This window comes from Chenopodium album, chromosome 20 (genome assembly GCF_948465745.1).
Source record: "Chenopodium album chromosome 20, dcCheAlbu1.1, whole genome shotgun sequence".
Classification (NCBI taxonomy): Eukaryota; Viridiplantae; Streptophyta; class Magnoliopsida; order Caryophyllales; family Amaranthaceae; genus Chenopodium; species Chenopodium album.
In genome coordinates this window covers 37,973,196-37,988,913 of record NC_137853.1, presented here as the reverse complement: position 1 = coordinate 37,988,913, position 15,718 = coordinate 37,973,196, and the positions used below count along the sequence as shown (strand labels likewise).

General features: G+C 35.0%; 1 protein-coding gene across 1 annotated transcript; it reads left to right on the top strand.

Annotated features, from left to right (window-relative positions):
- Window positions 1–10,766: 10,766 nt before the first annotated feature.
- LOC145598780 (uncharacterized) lies at window positions 10,767–15,718 on the top strand. The gene is made up of 10 exons (XM_081655170.1): window positions 10,767–10,882; window positions 11,357–11,465; window positions 11,558–11,666; window positions 12,018–12,066; window positions 12,150–12,274; window positions 12,373–12,480; window positions 12,762–13,034; window positions 13,788–13,993; window positions 14,803–15,003; window positions 15,347–15,718. The coding sequence occupies exons 1-10, from the start codon at window positions 10,773–10,775 to the stop codon at window positions 15,440–15,442; spliced, it is 1,386 nt and encodes a 461-aa protein (XP_081511296.1). The 5' UTR covers window positions 10,767–10,772; the 3' UTR covers window positions 15,443–15,718.

Below are 15,718 nucleotides of genomic sequence, written 5' to 3'. Positions count from 1 at the left end.
TCGGGTATTTGTATGAAATTTTTAGATGGGTAAGGATGTGGAGAAACTATCCTACATACCTCCCTTGGCTCATTAATATCCCTAAATAGGAGTATGTATTGACATATGCTTGGGAGTTATGGATATTCCTTGAAATTATAAGGGGTATAATGAAAAGAAAAGGATCAATCAAGAGTACGTATCATAATTTTTCTTTCAAATTCATAATTTTTCTTCTTTCTTAACAGAGAGGATTGTTTTGGGGAGGAAAGAGAGCCAAACAAGACTAGTTTATATTAAATCTCATTTAAAGATGAAGAGATTTCTTTGTAATTTTTGAACAAATAAATTTTTGTAGGGCAAGATCTAGAATTAGATATCAAATTTTTTAGTTTTAATTTGAAAACATAGTAACTTGTAATATATAGCATTAGTAGATCTTCCCCCTCTTAACCCGTCGATAAAATTGACACTCTTTCCGTTTTCAAATTATTCCTCTGTAACTTCTACTTGTTCCATTATCGTAATCAAAGCATTAATATCCCATTCTCATTATCTTTGAACATCCAATAAATGTATTGAAGACTTTGAAGATTTAAATATCCAACAATCCAGATTTGATCTTGCGATCTCAAGGTTACTAGTTAGGTGGATTTTCAACCAACTACATCAAATCTTATTAGTTTCTCGAATTATCGGTTATATATACCTAATTACAATATATTTGTAAATAAATTGCATTTAATTAATTGATCTATCTCCAAATTATCAAAAGGCTTAGCACCCTATATTATATTATACTATATAGATGCATATACACTTAGATCTTTATAAGATGGTGCAAGTGTCATAATTATTCATGTCCTAACATGGGTTTCTGATTTGGATTGGAACAACTTAAATTATTTTGATATTAGAATTGAAGTGGGACTTCCAACCCAATAAGAATGTTAAATTATGGGACGGCTTTAAACAAAAGGTTTAGGTAAGTCAACATTTTCCTTGGTACATGGAAGATTTAGTGTGCGCAAATGCGCAATTTCGCAATTACTTTGCTAAGCTAATCTTTAACTAGGCACTTAATTTGTGGCATGCTCTTTTTCTTACTAATTTTTTTAGCTATTTTATTCATAGCTAGGAAGTAAGACTTGAAAAGACATTTGCGATTAATCATGTATGAAATTAAAAAAATCATTAAAATAATGTATGAAATAATGTTTCGAAATAAGTTGAAGAATACATAGCCTTAATCATTAAAATAGTCCCATCATTGAGATAATAAACTTTTGACGACCAATATACTATGATTTTTAACAATCGTTGAGAAATTAAGATGGATTAAGGGCCTGTTCACATTTACTTAATTTCAGTTCAGTACAGTGCAGTTCAGTTCCAATCAATTCAGTTCAGTTCAGTTCAGCTCCAATCAGTTCAATTCAGTTCAGTCCAGCTCCTAATTTCCCTCCCATAAAATATTCATTTCAGCTCAATTCACTTCAGTTCAGTCCAGTTCAGCTCCAATCAGTTCAGTTCAGTTCAGCTTCAATCAGTTCAGTTCAGTTCAGTTTAGCTCAATTCAGTAAATGTGAACATGTCCTAAATCGTAATAATTATCATTGGTAAATAGTTTAACATCAACCCCTTAAAAGAACTAGTATGGTTGATTTGAATAGTATTCATACATAATACTTTGTACATCCAGCATTAGACATTCTCTTCAAATTTAATAAGAAAAAAAATTACAAGTCAAAGGACTTAAGACAAAAGACTTTTATTTAGAAGAAATTTAAAAATTAATTGACATAAAAAGCTAATTACGTGACCAAGCATGAGCAATTAGTAAAATACTTAAAGGATTGACTTTGGTTGGTGGGATGAAATACCCTTTATTCGCACTAGACCAGTAATTAATGAGTTGACATGTGAAACACACCACCCCACTTTAATTTTCAGCTTTCGGAAAGAGTTGACATTGCATATTTGCATTGTTTTCTCTTAACAATCTCTTATTATATGCTTAATAAAGTAATATTAAAGGAAATTGAAACGGAGTAGTAAGAAATAAAATAAAGAGCTAATAACAATAGTGTATATATATGCCTCTATCAAATTCATAGCGGAGAATATATAGATTAATGTATCTAACAGGATCTCACACGATAATAAATAGTCATTAAAGGTAGTCAAAGTACATATATAAGATATGTGAATTGTGTTAAAGTTAAAGTGTTGCAAGTAAAAGAAAAAAGAAGAATATCCTTTCATTAATTTATGTTGCCTAACAATAATATTCCTTTCATATCTATTTAAATGCATTACTTTAACAGTTTAACTGACATACATGCCAATATATAATTTTGACTACTTGAGACTAAAGTCTAGAATGCAATCTTGATCTATGCATGCCTAGTTAAAGAGCAAGTTGATGATATGTCTCATGCTAGTATGACTCATTCCAAATAACCATAATCGCCGACTATTAATTTAGTGTGATGTGTTAAGTCATTTTAAAGTTGAGTTGAGTCTCATGTTAATATGACTCATTCCTTCCTAACTGTTTTAATCCTGATTAAAAATTCAAACGTATTAAATCACTATAAATGACATTATTAGTTAAGTACTTAAGTACGATAAGCTATAGTAGTATAGGGACATATCATGATATAAAAACATGAAATAATGATCAGTGGCTCAGAGGTGGATAGGGACTGTACTTGGCAGACAAAGAGCATGTTAGTTAAAACGATCTACTAAATTTACCAAAATCTTGTACCTAATAAACTCACTTATAATTAAGAATATACCATAACATATAAAACATGAAAGTGACTAAACCTTCTTGTATTCATCTTGTATAATTGTATTAATATATACTCCTTTGGATTTCAGATTGGTCATTATTTGGGTCCACAAAATCAGATTTTTTAAAAGGTAGTTAAATTATGTGGGCATTCCTTGTATGTTTGGGACCAAATGTTGAATCATCGATCTTAAATTCATTGAGAGTTAAGTCATATTGATCCTTTAACCATACAACACTATCAAATATACTTAGACGCATGCATTGATCTATTTTATGAGTCACGCGTTCATTACACAAAAATAATTATTTACTAGTAACGTAGTTCTTTTGACAATCTTCATTCAAATAAATCGATAAATACCCCCATTTTATTCTCTAAGGAGGCTCTTTCTTTTACTAACTCGAACTTCTGTGACATACACTACGTGGTCTCACAAGCCACAACCAGACAACCATGCCATATGGATGCTTACTCGTTAGCAAATAACATTAAACTAGTATGATATTCCACACCAATCATTGAGAACTAGCCATACATATCGAAGTAGACGTCAATATAGTAATAACAACACCAGGCCACAAGAACAAATAACAGGCCACAAGGTCCCAAGTTTCTACCTATCACTTAATTTGTGGGCATTGGTTGTAGGCTGGCCACTGCTTAAGCTTGCTTCAATTTAAGGTTAGTGGTCCAAAGTTGTGTGGTTACTCTTAGCCTTCTTCAACTGATTCATAAGTAAGAACTAATATTGGCTCACTTGAAGAAAGTATTTGATTGATAAGATTATCAATCTTTGTGACTTTAATTTAGAATGATACTCGTATAAGTCGTATTGTATACATATCGACTTACAAAGTACGAGTACAAAATATTACAATGCAAAGTAGTATATTATTACATACCGATATCTCAACATGACCTATTAGGCCATAACGATGTACTACTAATATAAAAAAATGTTAATATCGTTCCTCTGTTACATATTATGTGCAACTCTTATGTATTATTTGTGAGATATAAAAATAAAAAAAAATCAAAAGTTGCACATAATATGTAACGAAGGTAGGCAACTAGGCATAGGTAATTACACTCTTCGGAGAAGGAACAGTAACCAGTCACAAAAATGGTAAAACAAACAAGTTGCAACTATTATCCAATCATATGATGAACACATTAATTGACTGAAAATTAAGCATGCATTGATTGAAGCTGACATTTGTGAATGGCTATAAAACCATTAATATATATAGGTAAATTAGGTCCCCTACTGGGAAGTTGACACGTGTTTAGGCAAAGGCTAATATTCTCCAACTTCAGAGATGTTCATGCTTCGATCTAATAATTTACAGTATGTTGTATGTAAAATTCTGCATCACTCATTTTTACCTTCTTTGGCCTTTCCTTGTGCATATATTTGACTACTACAGTCACTAGAATTTGCCCTAAAGTGTACAAATTTGTTCTTGATATTGTTTTTAACTCATAATATCATGTCATATGTAAATTTCTTATATATTGGCTTTTGAATTCAAGTTTCTAAAATCATGATCATAATGGTTGTATCTTGAAGTTGCTTGCTCATATAGGTTATGTCATCATGCCAAGCACATACATCAATAAATGAACAGCGGTTATTTTAAATTCTTTCAACGTGTGCATGTTGGGTTGTATGTTGTGCTCAAGTCGCATTTTAGGCTTAAGAGACAAGATATGATATGAGGCACGATCGCTTGGACATATAAGGCACGGTCGCACGAGTAACATTTAGGGCACAGTCCCAACTTGGGCTGATCCACTTTACCAACTTCTTCTATTACTAAAACAAAATAGAGCAATTAACAAATTGACAATGTATGCATTAGACCATTAGCAGGAGAAACAATCTTGTTAGGTATTTCTGTAGTAGCCTAGTTGATGATTAGATTTCAATTTTATGTAATTTAATGTTTTATGTCCAGTAGGACTGTAGGATTCTATGTAACACATTTTAGCTATTGGGCCAAGGGTTCTTGGGTACGACATTATTCATATTAAGGATATAGCCCACTTTTTTATATTGGGCCGAAAACCTTTTGTTGGTTTTTTTTTTTTTTTTTTTTTTTTTTTTTTTTTTAGGGAATGGTAAACGATTCTAACGATTGGGATAGACCATTATTAAAGGTAGATAAGACAAATTTTCTTATTGGATTGAAACTTTTTATAGGTCAACCGAACGAGTTTGAAGGCTAAACATTTTGATAGTAGAAAGGAAGAGTAAGAGAATTATTCACCCTTAGGGCTGTTCTCATTGGCTGAACTCAGCTGAACTGAACTGAATCGAATTGAATATTTTATAAGAGAAGGAAATTAAGAGCTGAACTGAACTAAACTGAACTGAACTAAGCTGAACTGAACTGAACTGAATTTCAACGTATGAGAACAGGCCCTTAACGTACTGAAAATAGTCACCCAAGGACAAGGCATACGGTGTTCCGGACACTAATTACGACTCCAAAGGCCCTTAAGACATGATGATTAAGGATGAATTATATGTTTTCGGGCACTATTTATGACTCCCAAAGCACTTTGGGAACCCTTGGAAGTACTTGGATGCATAATCTCGCCGGGTGAAAAAATGATACAATAGATGAAATCGGAGCAATTGAGGGGGTGTCGGGACCCGGTGTCGAAATTTCACAGAACATTACAGGATGCATCCCAGGGTCAGATAATATTATTTCGACCCATATATGACCATTATCCGGCTACAGGGCACGTAAAAGCTTATAGCCAATACAAGAGGTGTGTACGAAAACGAGTAAATTGACAGTTTTAAGGCAAATTGGATGGTTCCACCCACCCTATTGGACTTCCGGAGGTTATTAGGGACCATGGTAAAATCTCGACAATTTTTATTTTCGGGTGAAAAAAGGTCAAAAAATTCCAAAATTGAAAGCTATTATCCACGTTTTTTGAAGAATTTTTGATGTTACGGGGCCCGGTGGCGAAAAGTCTTGAGACCCTTGGGGATACATCATAGTGTCATATAATGACGTTTGGAACCATATATGACCATTATATGTTGCCAAAAATATCCGTGGTAGGCTTCAGTTCACGAAATCGGTGCAAGTTAAATTGACCGTTTTAAGGCATATTGGATGGTTCCACCCACCCAATTAAACTCCCGAAAGATATTCGGGACCATGGTAAACATCTCGGCAATTTTTATTTCTGAGCGAAAAAAGTCAAAAAATTCCAAAATTGAAGGCTATTATCCACGTTTTTTAAGGAATTTTTGAGGTTACGGGGTCCGGTGGTGAAAAGTGTTGAGACCCTAGGAGATACATATTAGGGTCATATAATGACGTTTGGAACCATATATGACCATTATATGTTGCCAAAAATGTCCGTAGTAGGTTTCGGTTCACGTAATCGGTGCACGTTTCGAACGGGTAAATTGACCGTTTTAAGGCATATTGGAGGGTTCCACCCACCCAATTAGACTCCCAAAGGGTATTAGGGACCATGGTAAACATTTCGGATATTTTTATTTTTTGGCGAAAAAAGGTCAAAAAAATTCCAAAATTGAAGGCTATTATCCACGCTTTTTAAGGAATTTTTGAGGTTACGGGGCCCGGTGGCGAAAAGTCTTGAGACCCTAAGGGATACATCTTAGGGTCATACAATGACATTTGGAACCATATATGACCACTATATGTTGCCAAAAAATGTCCGTGGTCGGCTTCAGTTCACGAAATTAGCGCAAGTTTCGAACTAGTAAATTGACCGTTTTAAGGCATATTGGTTGGTTACACCCACCCAATTGGACTCCCGGAGGGTATTAGGGACCATGGTAAACATCTCGGCAATTTTTATTTCCGGACGAAAAAAGGTCAAAAAATTCCAAAATTGAAGGCTATTATCCACGCTTTTGAGGAATTTTTGAGGTTACAGGGCCCAATGGCGAAAAGTGTTGAGACCTTGTGAGATACATCTTAGGGTCATATAATGACGTTTGGAACCATATATGACCATTATATGTTGCAAAAGATATCCGTGGTAGGCTTCAGTTCACGAAATCAATGCAAGTTTCGAACGGGTAAATTGACCGTTTTACGGCATATTGGATGGTTCCATCCATCCAATTGGACTCTCGGAGGGTATTAGGGACCATGGTAAACATCTCGGCAATTTTTATTTTCGGGCGAAAAAGGTAAAAAATTTCCAAAATTGAAGGCTATAATCCACGTTTTTTGAGAAATTTTTGAGGTTATGGGGCCCAGTGGCGAAAAGTCTTGAGACTTCAGGGAATACATCTCAAGGTTATATATTATCGTTTATAACCATATATAACCATTATATGTTGTCATAAATGTCCGTGGTAGGCTTGAGTTCACGAAATCGGTGCAAGTTTGGAACGAGTAAATTGACTCTTTAAAGGCATATTGGACGGTTACACCCACCCAAATAGACTCCTGGGGTGTATTAGTGGAAAATTGTCCAAAATTGAAGGGTATAATTCACGATTTCGGATCAATTTTTGACATTTTTTCAAAAAATGAACTAAATGTGTTGGATGACTCCTGGGGTCATATAAGGATGTTTGAAACCATGGTAGAGGGTAGGGGTGAGCACGGATCGGATATCCGATCCGAATCAGGATTTCGGATCGGATATCTGTATCCGAAAATTGCCATATATGATATCCGTATTCGATCCGAAAATTTTCGGATATCCGATATCCGGATATTCGAAAATTTCGGATCGAATAGCTCGGATATCCGACCCGTTTATTTATTTATTTATTTATTTTTTTTGAGGTAAACGTTAGGCCGTTAGCGTGAATCTGACCCATTTAACAATATTATACTCGCATTATATAAATAAAAATTTAATGGTATCTTTTTTAAAAAGGTGAATTAAATTGATTCTGCATCAACTCTCTAAAAAAAAATATTCATTGCAACTGTTCTTAAAAAAAAAAATAACTGCAACTACTTGAACAACTAGAACAACAAGAAAAAAATCAAATAGACTAGAAATTCTAATAAAACAAATATTTTTTCAAATTACAAAACAAAGAAATTAAACACAAACCAATCACAAAACAATTTTTTTTTTACACAAATCAAAATACAAAACAAAGAATTACATTGAAATTAGTTTGAGAAGAGGCGTCGTCGTTGTGGGTTGGAAGCTTGAGGGAGCAAGGAGGGTGTTGCGTGGGTCGGCAGTAAAGCAGCCGTGAGGATCAGATCGAAGGAGAAATTGGAAGCTAGTGGTTGCTAAGATCGAAGGAGGAGGAGAAGATGAAAGAGAAGATCAGAAGAGATAGAGAGGAGTGGTGGGGTTGCAGTTCTTGATTCCTTGTTGAGATGAGTGAGATCTAAGAGGATGATGAAAAAGAAGAGAGTGGCGGTGAGGATGAAGTACAGAGAGAGGAGCTAAAGATTTGAGAGGAGAGATAGAGAGAGGGACGGTGGGATTCAAGGGTTTTGAGGGTTGGTAGGTTTGGGCCTTTGGGGTATGGGCCTTTTTAAGGTTTGCTGGTTTGAGTATTTTTCGGATATCAAATCGGATATCTGATACGATATCCGAAATTCAAAATTTTGATATCCGATATCTGATCCGATATCCGAAATTTCAGATCGGATATCCGATCCGAAAATGTTTTCGGATCGGTTATTCTAAATTTTCGGATCGGATTTTCGGATTATCAAATAGTTTTGCTCAGCCCTAGTAGAGGGGGGTGTCCATGTGCATGGTACACCCGAATGTACATTACATATAAATTAAAGAATATTGGGACAAATTAAATGATCTTTTTATTAATATTTAATGTTCTTTTTTATGAAGCTTCATTTATATGTAATGTTTTTTTATTTTATATGTAACGTTCCTTTCACCCATTCATTTACTCTCTCCTCGATACTCTCTCTCCTCTCCCTCTAACTTCTTCTTCTTTTTTAATTCTTCATTTTTATTTTTTTTATGTGCTTAATTCATCACTCTCAAACACATTTATACGGAGTACTAGATTTTACACTCCAAAATCTGAATTTCACAACCAAATTTTCGGATTTTTCACGATTTGTGAATTTTGGGTATTTTTGATTTTGGCTGAAAAACTTGATATTGAGTGTTTAACTTGCTTGATTTCCACTGTTAATTCACTTTACAAGAGTTTAATTTTCTACTTATTTGAGGTATGACTTTTCTTTCTTTGTTCATCTTTGTTCTACTTCATGAATATGAAACCCTAGGTTGTGCTTTAATAGTGAACTCTCTCTTTGCTTGTTATTTTTACCTATATTTTGTGTTTTATGATAATGTTTGTTGTTCATATAAAGCTTTATTATCATGAATTTACTTGATTGTTTGAATTTTTGGCACTACTATTGTTGTTCATCATCATAGACGGATCCAGGGGGGGCTACTCTGGCCTTGCCCCCCCCCCCCCCAATGCACAGATTTTGATATTATATAAATAAAAAATCTTGTATAAGTATTCAAGTTTTAATGTAAGCTTAGTTGTTTAGTTATTTGTTCCATAGATTTGGAAGTTTGCAAAAAAAATTTAGTGTGGGCTTCTTAAACTCATAATGCTTTATAACTTCTGCCCGGGCTATAAAAATTTTCTGTATCCCCCCTTGTTCATCATCTTCTTCCATGACTTTGGGTAGTATCGTAGCATTTTCCCATTCTTTATATGTAACGTACTTTTTCAAAAAGATAATGTTCTTTTATATATATATGTAATGTTATTTTATTCTTAAGTTACTCCCTCTATGTTTTAATAAGTGTTACACTTTCTATTTTGGCAAAATACTACATAAAACTATTATATCTCTTTTCTCTCATGGTCCCCACCCAAACTTACTACTACTTTTTTTTTTTTTTTTTTTAAATTATATCTTTCCTCTCACATTCATTACTTTTCAATAAACTATTAACTCCACTATCTTTTCTTTATAATTTTTTAATACTCCAACTATCCCACTTACCTCTTATCTTATTTAAGTCAATTAAATTGTCTAAAACTATGTGACGGTCAAATGTAACACTTAGGAGCCGTTTGGTTCGCACGGGGTAATCAGAATGGAATAAACAAAGGGAAAGACAATGAATGGAATGGAAATCCCCCAATTTTGTTGTGTTGTTTGTTTTGAATAAGAAAGAGAAACATTGCCACCAATCCAACCACCACACCACCACCACATTGCTTCACTTCTCACCATTTCCAGCCACCACCCCGCCACTCCACCACTCGCTGCACCTCCCTCGCCCCTCGCCGCCGCACGCCGCGCCTGCCCCGATCTCCCCTCCCCCGAAAAAACCACCCCTAGCCTCGCAAAACCCTAGAAACGATCTCCCTCTAGGGTTTCGAGGGTGATAGGAGGGCCAGGTGACGGTTTTTGGGAGAGAGGGAGATCGTTTCTAGGGTATAAATTTTCTTACCCAATTAGCTTTTATCCAAAACAAGTACGTTATTTTTTCTAATATATAAGTAAAAATAAAGTGAACTAAATACACAGAATACATCTAACGGGGAGGTGCTAACGGCTAAGTCATAAGGATGACTAGATCAATTCTTGGTTAACATATTGGTGAATTTATTCACCCCTTCCAAAACGGAAAAAAATAAAAGGAAAATGTTGTACATAGCCCTTAGGGCTACATATAAGCATTAAAAACGCACTAGAATATTGTGTAAAGTTAGGAAATCATAAAAATATAAACACTACTTACACTGATTTACGCATGTTTTTATCATGAATTCCTAATTTTATAGAATTTTCAAGAGTGTATTACATGCTTATATATAGCCCTCAGAGCTGCATATAGTAACCATTTTATCATCCGTTATTTTGAAAACAAAAAAAAAACAGAGAGATATCAGAGAACCTATGATTCTATGAACATTCAAACAAAGAATCACCAATCACATTCAGCCAATCTGTTTTTTTTTTTTTTTTTTTTTTTTTTTTTTTTTTTTTTTTTCTATTAAAGATGGAAGAAATTGAGGTTTGTACTCAAGAAGAAGAGGCGCAGCAATATACCCAGAATCAAGAGGACTCTTTTGTTTGGGACCAAAATTCCCAGCTTTACTATCATGCCAGGTTTTTTCTTCTTCCTATCTTCTCAAATTTTTAGTGGGATTTTTAGTATGTGTAATTTCCAAAAATCAATCTCCCATTTATCTTAAATTTCCAATTGATGCAAAGATGAAGAAGAACATATTGCAAGATTCAGAAATTGAAATCTGTTACTTTTTTGATTGATTAAATGATGTTATTGCCCCTTTTCCATAAATTGATACCATTAGTTAGTTGAGTAGTCGACGACAACTAGCTTAGTTGGTTAAAGTCTTTGCAAGGTTCGAAAAAATGTATTCGAATTTCGCTTACATCATTTCCCATATCCCTGCATCCAATACAAATATGAAAAAACTTGGCTGGTTAAGCTATTAATGGATAAACTAGGTTTTGAACAGATTGCATTTCCATAATATTATTAATGGAGAAATTGTTAAGCTTTTAATGGATAAATTTTGTGCATTTGTTGTTGCCTTATATGAGTATTTATGGGTGCAGAAGTGGGTTTTATCATGCCCCAAATGAAGGGTGGTATTACAATACTAGAGATGGATTTTACTACAAATTTGAGGATGGAAATTATATACTCTTTGATTCCTATAATAAGGTATTAGTGTTACATTCGTTTTTTGGTTGCCTCGATTTTCTTGGGAGATGGATAGTAGGATCACATCTTATTGTTATGCAATGTAATTGTAGGGTTATCAACCAGAAACTGAAAGCCAGGGTAAATCTCAGCTGCAAGCCGAATGTAAGCAAGTATATGATCAGAATTACCAAGAAAATGATGATGCACTTCAACAAATAGGTACTGTATAGTTGAATTAAATCTGTATGTTGATTGAATTCTGGTTCTGTTAGTTGCCAGTTTTTCAATGCTTCACAAAATGAAGTTGTAGCTTACTTTACGTTCCACCTTCGCCTTTGCAGCAGTCTTATTGCTTTAAAGTTTTCAACTACTGGTAGTTCTTCACCTCCTTGTGCCTTCCTGTGAACATTGGTGCACCACATTTCATCTGATAGTTGTATTAGAACATCAACTACAATCTCAAGCCAACTCCAATGTTAAAAAAAATTGACTATCTTTGAATGTCGCTAGTTTTCTTTTTTGTTTTTCATATTTTGTTGAAAGATAATATCTATTTAATCTCTCTAGCAGGCGAGTGCACTAGCAGCGAGCTGCATGGAAATCCTCCACCATCAGAATGGTAGGCAGCTACTTTGAGGTAAACCTAATCATTGCAGCTTATTCAGTACTTGTTAACCGTTGTCCTTTTCTCATTTTTTAAAGGTTAGAAGATACATTAATTGAACTATATTTGTCGGGCTATCAAAATACAGCACCTAATCCCACTGATTACCAGCAGTTTCCTGAGGAAACAGATGACAAGGATGGTTCTGTGTCCACAACTGATGGTCAGTTTACTCAGTTGACAGTTATATGTTAGTGAGTACGTATTGCGCAGTATTAGACATCAAGATTTCATATCTCTGATGACTTCTGATTATTCTAGGAAACAACAAATTGTATGGAGATGGAGATGGAGATGGAGATGGAGATGATGAGTTGAGTATGGACCATCACACTACAATTGATTCAAGTGATAGTTTCTGGAATGAAGGTTCTTATTTTTATTCAAATTTCTCTGAATACTCTTGTCAGTCCTTAACAAACATTTGCAGATTTATTTAGGTTCTTTTCAGTTTTTACTTTGTCAGATTATCTTATTGTGTGTCCATTCTTCCATTTGAGTTTGATGTTATAAAATCACATTGGACCTATTTTGAAGATCCAGTGTGATTTTTGCAGATTGATTTATATGGATGACTTGAAAACGTTTATCTGTATGTCTACAATGAACTGGCTTGTTTGTCGTCCTGATCCTGTGACTATCTTCTGCAGAAGCTTCTTGGGAAGAAGAAAGCTGGCAAGCTCAGTATGGTCAAGTTGTCCAACCGCAAAATGATTTCGGGACAGAGTTTCACAGTATAGATTTGTGGGATTGGTCAATGGTAAAAGAGATCCATAAGGAAGGAACCTTCCCAGTGGCTAAGCTGGTTGGGAGATTAGTGCAGCCTTCTTCCAAGCTTCATCCTTCCATGCCTTCTCATGGTTGTCGTTTGAAAACAGCTCCAATATGCAAGGCCTGTCTTGATTTGGTACAGGTTAGATCAGGTTTGCTGTCAACCTCATGTCCTCATTTTATTTAGGAATTTGACAATATGCTTTATATTCTATCATACTCTTCCTTCACCACTTACTTCCCGTTATGCAACCACTCCTAAAATTCTCAAAAGAAAAGAAAAGTGATTTCATGATAATTTGGCTGATGAAAGATATTGCTGGTGCCAACCTGCTGATACGTTCCTGCCCTTTGACATGACTGCCTTGCTGGAGAATTGGGGCTTTCCTGATCTTATTTTAGTTATTTTTACCCTAGCTGAAACCTGAAAGCTATTTACCATGTAACAACATCTGCTCTCAAATCTGGACAGCTTATCACTCTATGTTCCTCCCTACAGCTAGGTGAAATTCATTTACCTTTTTGATCATATTTACTTTATCCAAATCATCCAATGACTAATGAGCACTGAATTAGTGAATTCAGTTCAATAAGCATAACCTAAAGGTTCGTTAAAACAATCCTGTTGTCATAATATTGGCTTTCAGGCATTGATCAACTTGTGTGGGTTTTGATTCCGTCAGTTTGTCCTTGGATATAGCCTAGTTGCAAACTTTATCATGAAAAATAAGTGTGATGAATAATGATCAACTTCTTTAGACAAATTTTTTGTGATCAATATCTAAAGCATTTTTGTGTTGAATCTTTTTTGCTGCCAAGTGAAGTAAGTTTTTAATCTGTCACTTCCTTTCTTTCTTATCAAACATGTATCTGCAACCTTCTTATTGAAAGAGATCGTTATGCAGGGCAAGTGTATAAGCTGCGGACCCCTAGTGCAAGATATTTAGCCACATTGTTGAATTATGATGCTTCAAATCCAACCAGTGGCTGGGGATTTCCTGAGCTATCAACTGAAGGGACTAATAAAACATGTGGTTCCAAAACAGAAGTCAAAGTTCTCTCTCAGCAGTATACAAGTTCATGCCATGATAATCCCCCTGTTAATGAGAAGGTATGTTCCTGTCATGGCTTGTACCAACTGAAGTTTTGTACTACGTATTATTTATGATTTATTGAATTAACTAAGAAAACAATACTGTTATTTTAGAGTATGAAGAATATTGACCAATCTCATTGAGCATGTAAATGTGACTATATCATATTACAAGTACACTGCATACTTTGGATGGATTTGTAATCAAGTCTGCCAACGGTCAACCATCTTAGAAGCCAGACTTCTATTTAAAGTGCTCCTTGAGAATTGACAGAGATCGATAAAGGGAGACTATGGAAGACGGGAACTAGGAGGCATTAATTAGGGGGGAGGAGATAATGGAATCTAATAATGGAAAAGAGAGGGATTTTAGAAAAGGTGAAGAAAACATCATTGCGTTAGGGAAGAAAGATGTAGTGAGGCCGGTTTGGAGATATATATACCAATATAACCTGCCTGTTGTGATGATTAGGTCTAGATTTGGTTCATACTACTGATGACCTAGTCTTGCCTTTGTTGGATGAGAGCAAATGCAGATGAATCACTAGTGAAAAGTTTGGTATATGTCCCTGCTGAGAGAGTGTTTTATTAGGCGTTTGACTAATTTATCATCATTCTTGCAAGTTTACTCATCGCGTTATTTTAATGGATCCCTGCACCACTTGCCAAATATCATTTTTCCAAGAATTCTTTGACATATCGTTTCTTTTGTTTTTTTTGAAAGTTAAACAGCTCACGTCTAGAGCATTTTCGTTCTTGAAAGTGCATTGATCTCAAATTCTAAAGAACTGCTGATTGTGCTTCTGAACATTATTTCTTTTTCCCAGCACAAAACCAATGTATATAGAGACAGAGCTGCTGAAAGAAGAGCACTGCATGGCAGTTTTGGTGCAGCCCCTGGGCAAAAAAGGTCAGCTGATGATGCTAGTCCACCTCCAACTGAGGAAGCTGCAGCTGAAGCCTTGGAAATGTCACTTGGAGCTGGTAGTTATGCCCAAAAAATTCTAAAAAACATGGGCTGGAAAGAGGTACGTCTTTGTTCTGGATAATAAGGACAACACCTTTTGGTTCTTGTTTCAGTTAATTTATTTCCAACTCAGATCAGTCCTACAAAAACGAATTTGTTCATAGTTATTTGTTGAAATCAAATTACTTGTATTTCGCTTTCCTCTATTTCGATTTTCTCTTCAACGATTTCAGCAGTTATTTCTTGAATTTGCTACGGTGGAATCGTTGAAGTGGGAAAGCGAAATATAAGTAATTTGATTTCAACAAATAACTACTATGCAGTTTCTTCTAGCGTACTATGGATGTCATTTGTGCTAGTAGTTCCCTATTGCTAATAGAGTAATTCTGCGCTTTTGTGCACAGGGCGAAGGACTTGGCAAAACTCAGCATGGGCTGAAAGAACCTTTACAAGGCATTGGAAATAAAGGTACTGCTGGATTGGGGTGGAAATCTAGATGAAGTGAACAAGCAATGACTCAAATTGACAGACTTCTAGCATAAGTTTAGCAATGTATTTCTGGCACAGTTTGTGCTGCCGAATCCGACCAAAGCCCGGGTGCCTATAGTTTAGTGTTAGTTTACCTGGATGCAGTATTATTTGTATCATTGCTCTTATATACTCGTACTGTACTACGTAGGACATTTGACTAAGATTACTCGTGTACTCCGTAATAGATAAGAAAGTGGAGAGGAATGTTCTGTACATTTACTAATTGCTTAAAGGTAAGAGTGTTA

What these genes read in the sequence shown, in the direction of transcription:
- LOC145598780 (XM_081655170.1), top strand. Translation starts at nt 10,773, where the DNA reads ATGGAAGAAATTGAGGTTTGTACTCAAGAAGAAGAGGCGCAGCAATAT. An exon ending in AATCCTCCACCATCAGAATG is followed by an intron (nt 12,067 to 12,149) that starts GTAGGCAGCTAC and finishes CATTTTTTAAAG; the next exon opens with GTTAGAAGATACATTAATTG. An exon ending in AAAACATGGGCTGGAAAGAG is followed by an intron (nt 15,004 to 15,346) that starts GTACGTCTTTGT and finishes TTTTGTGCACAG; the next exon opens with GGCGAAGGACTTGGCAAAAC.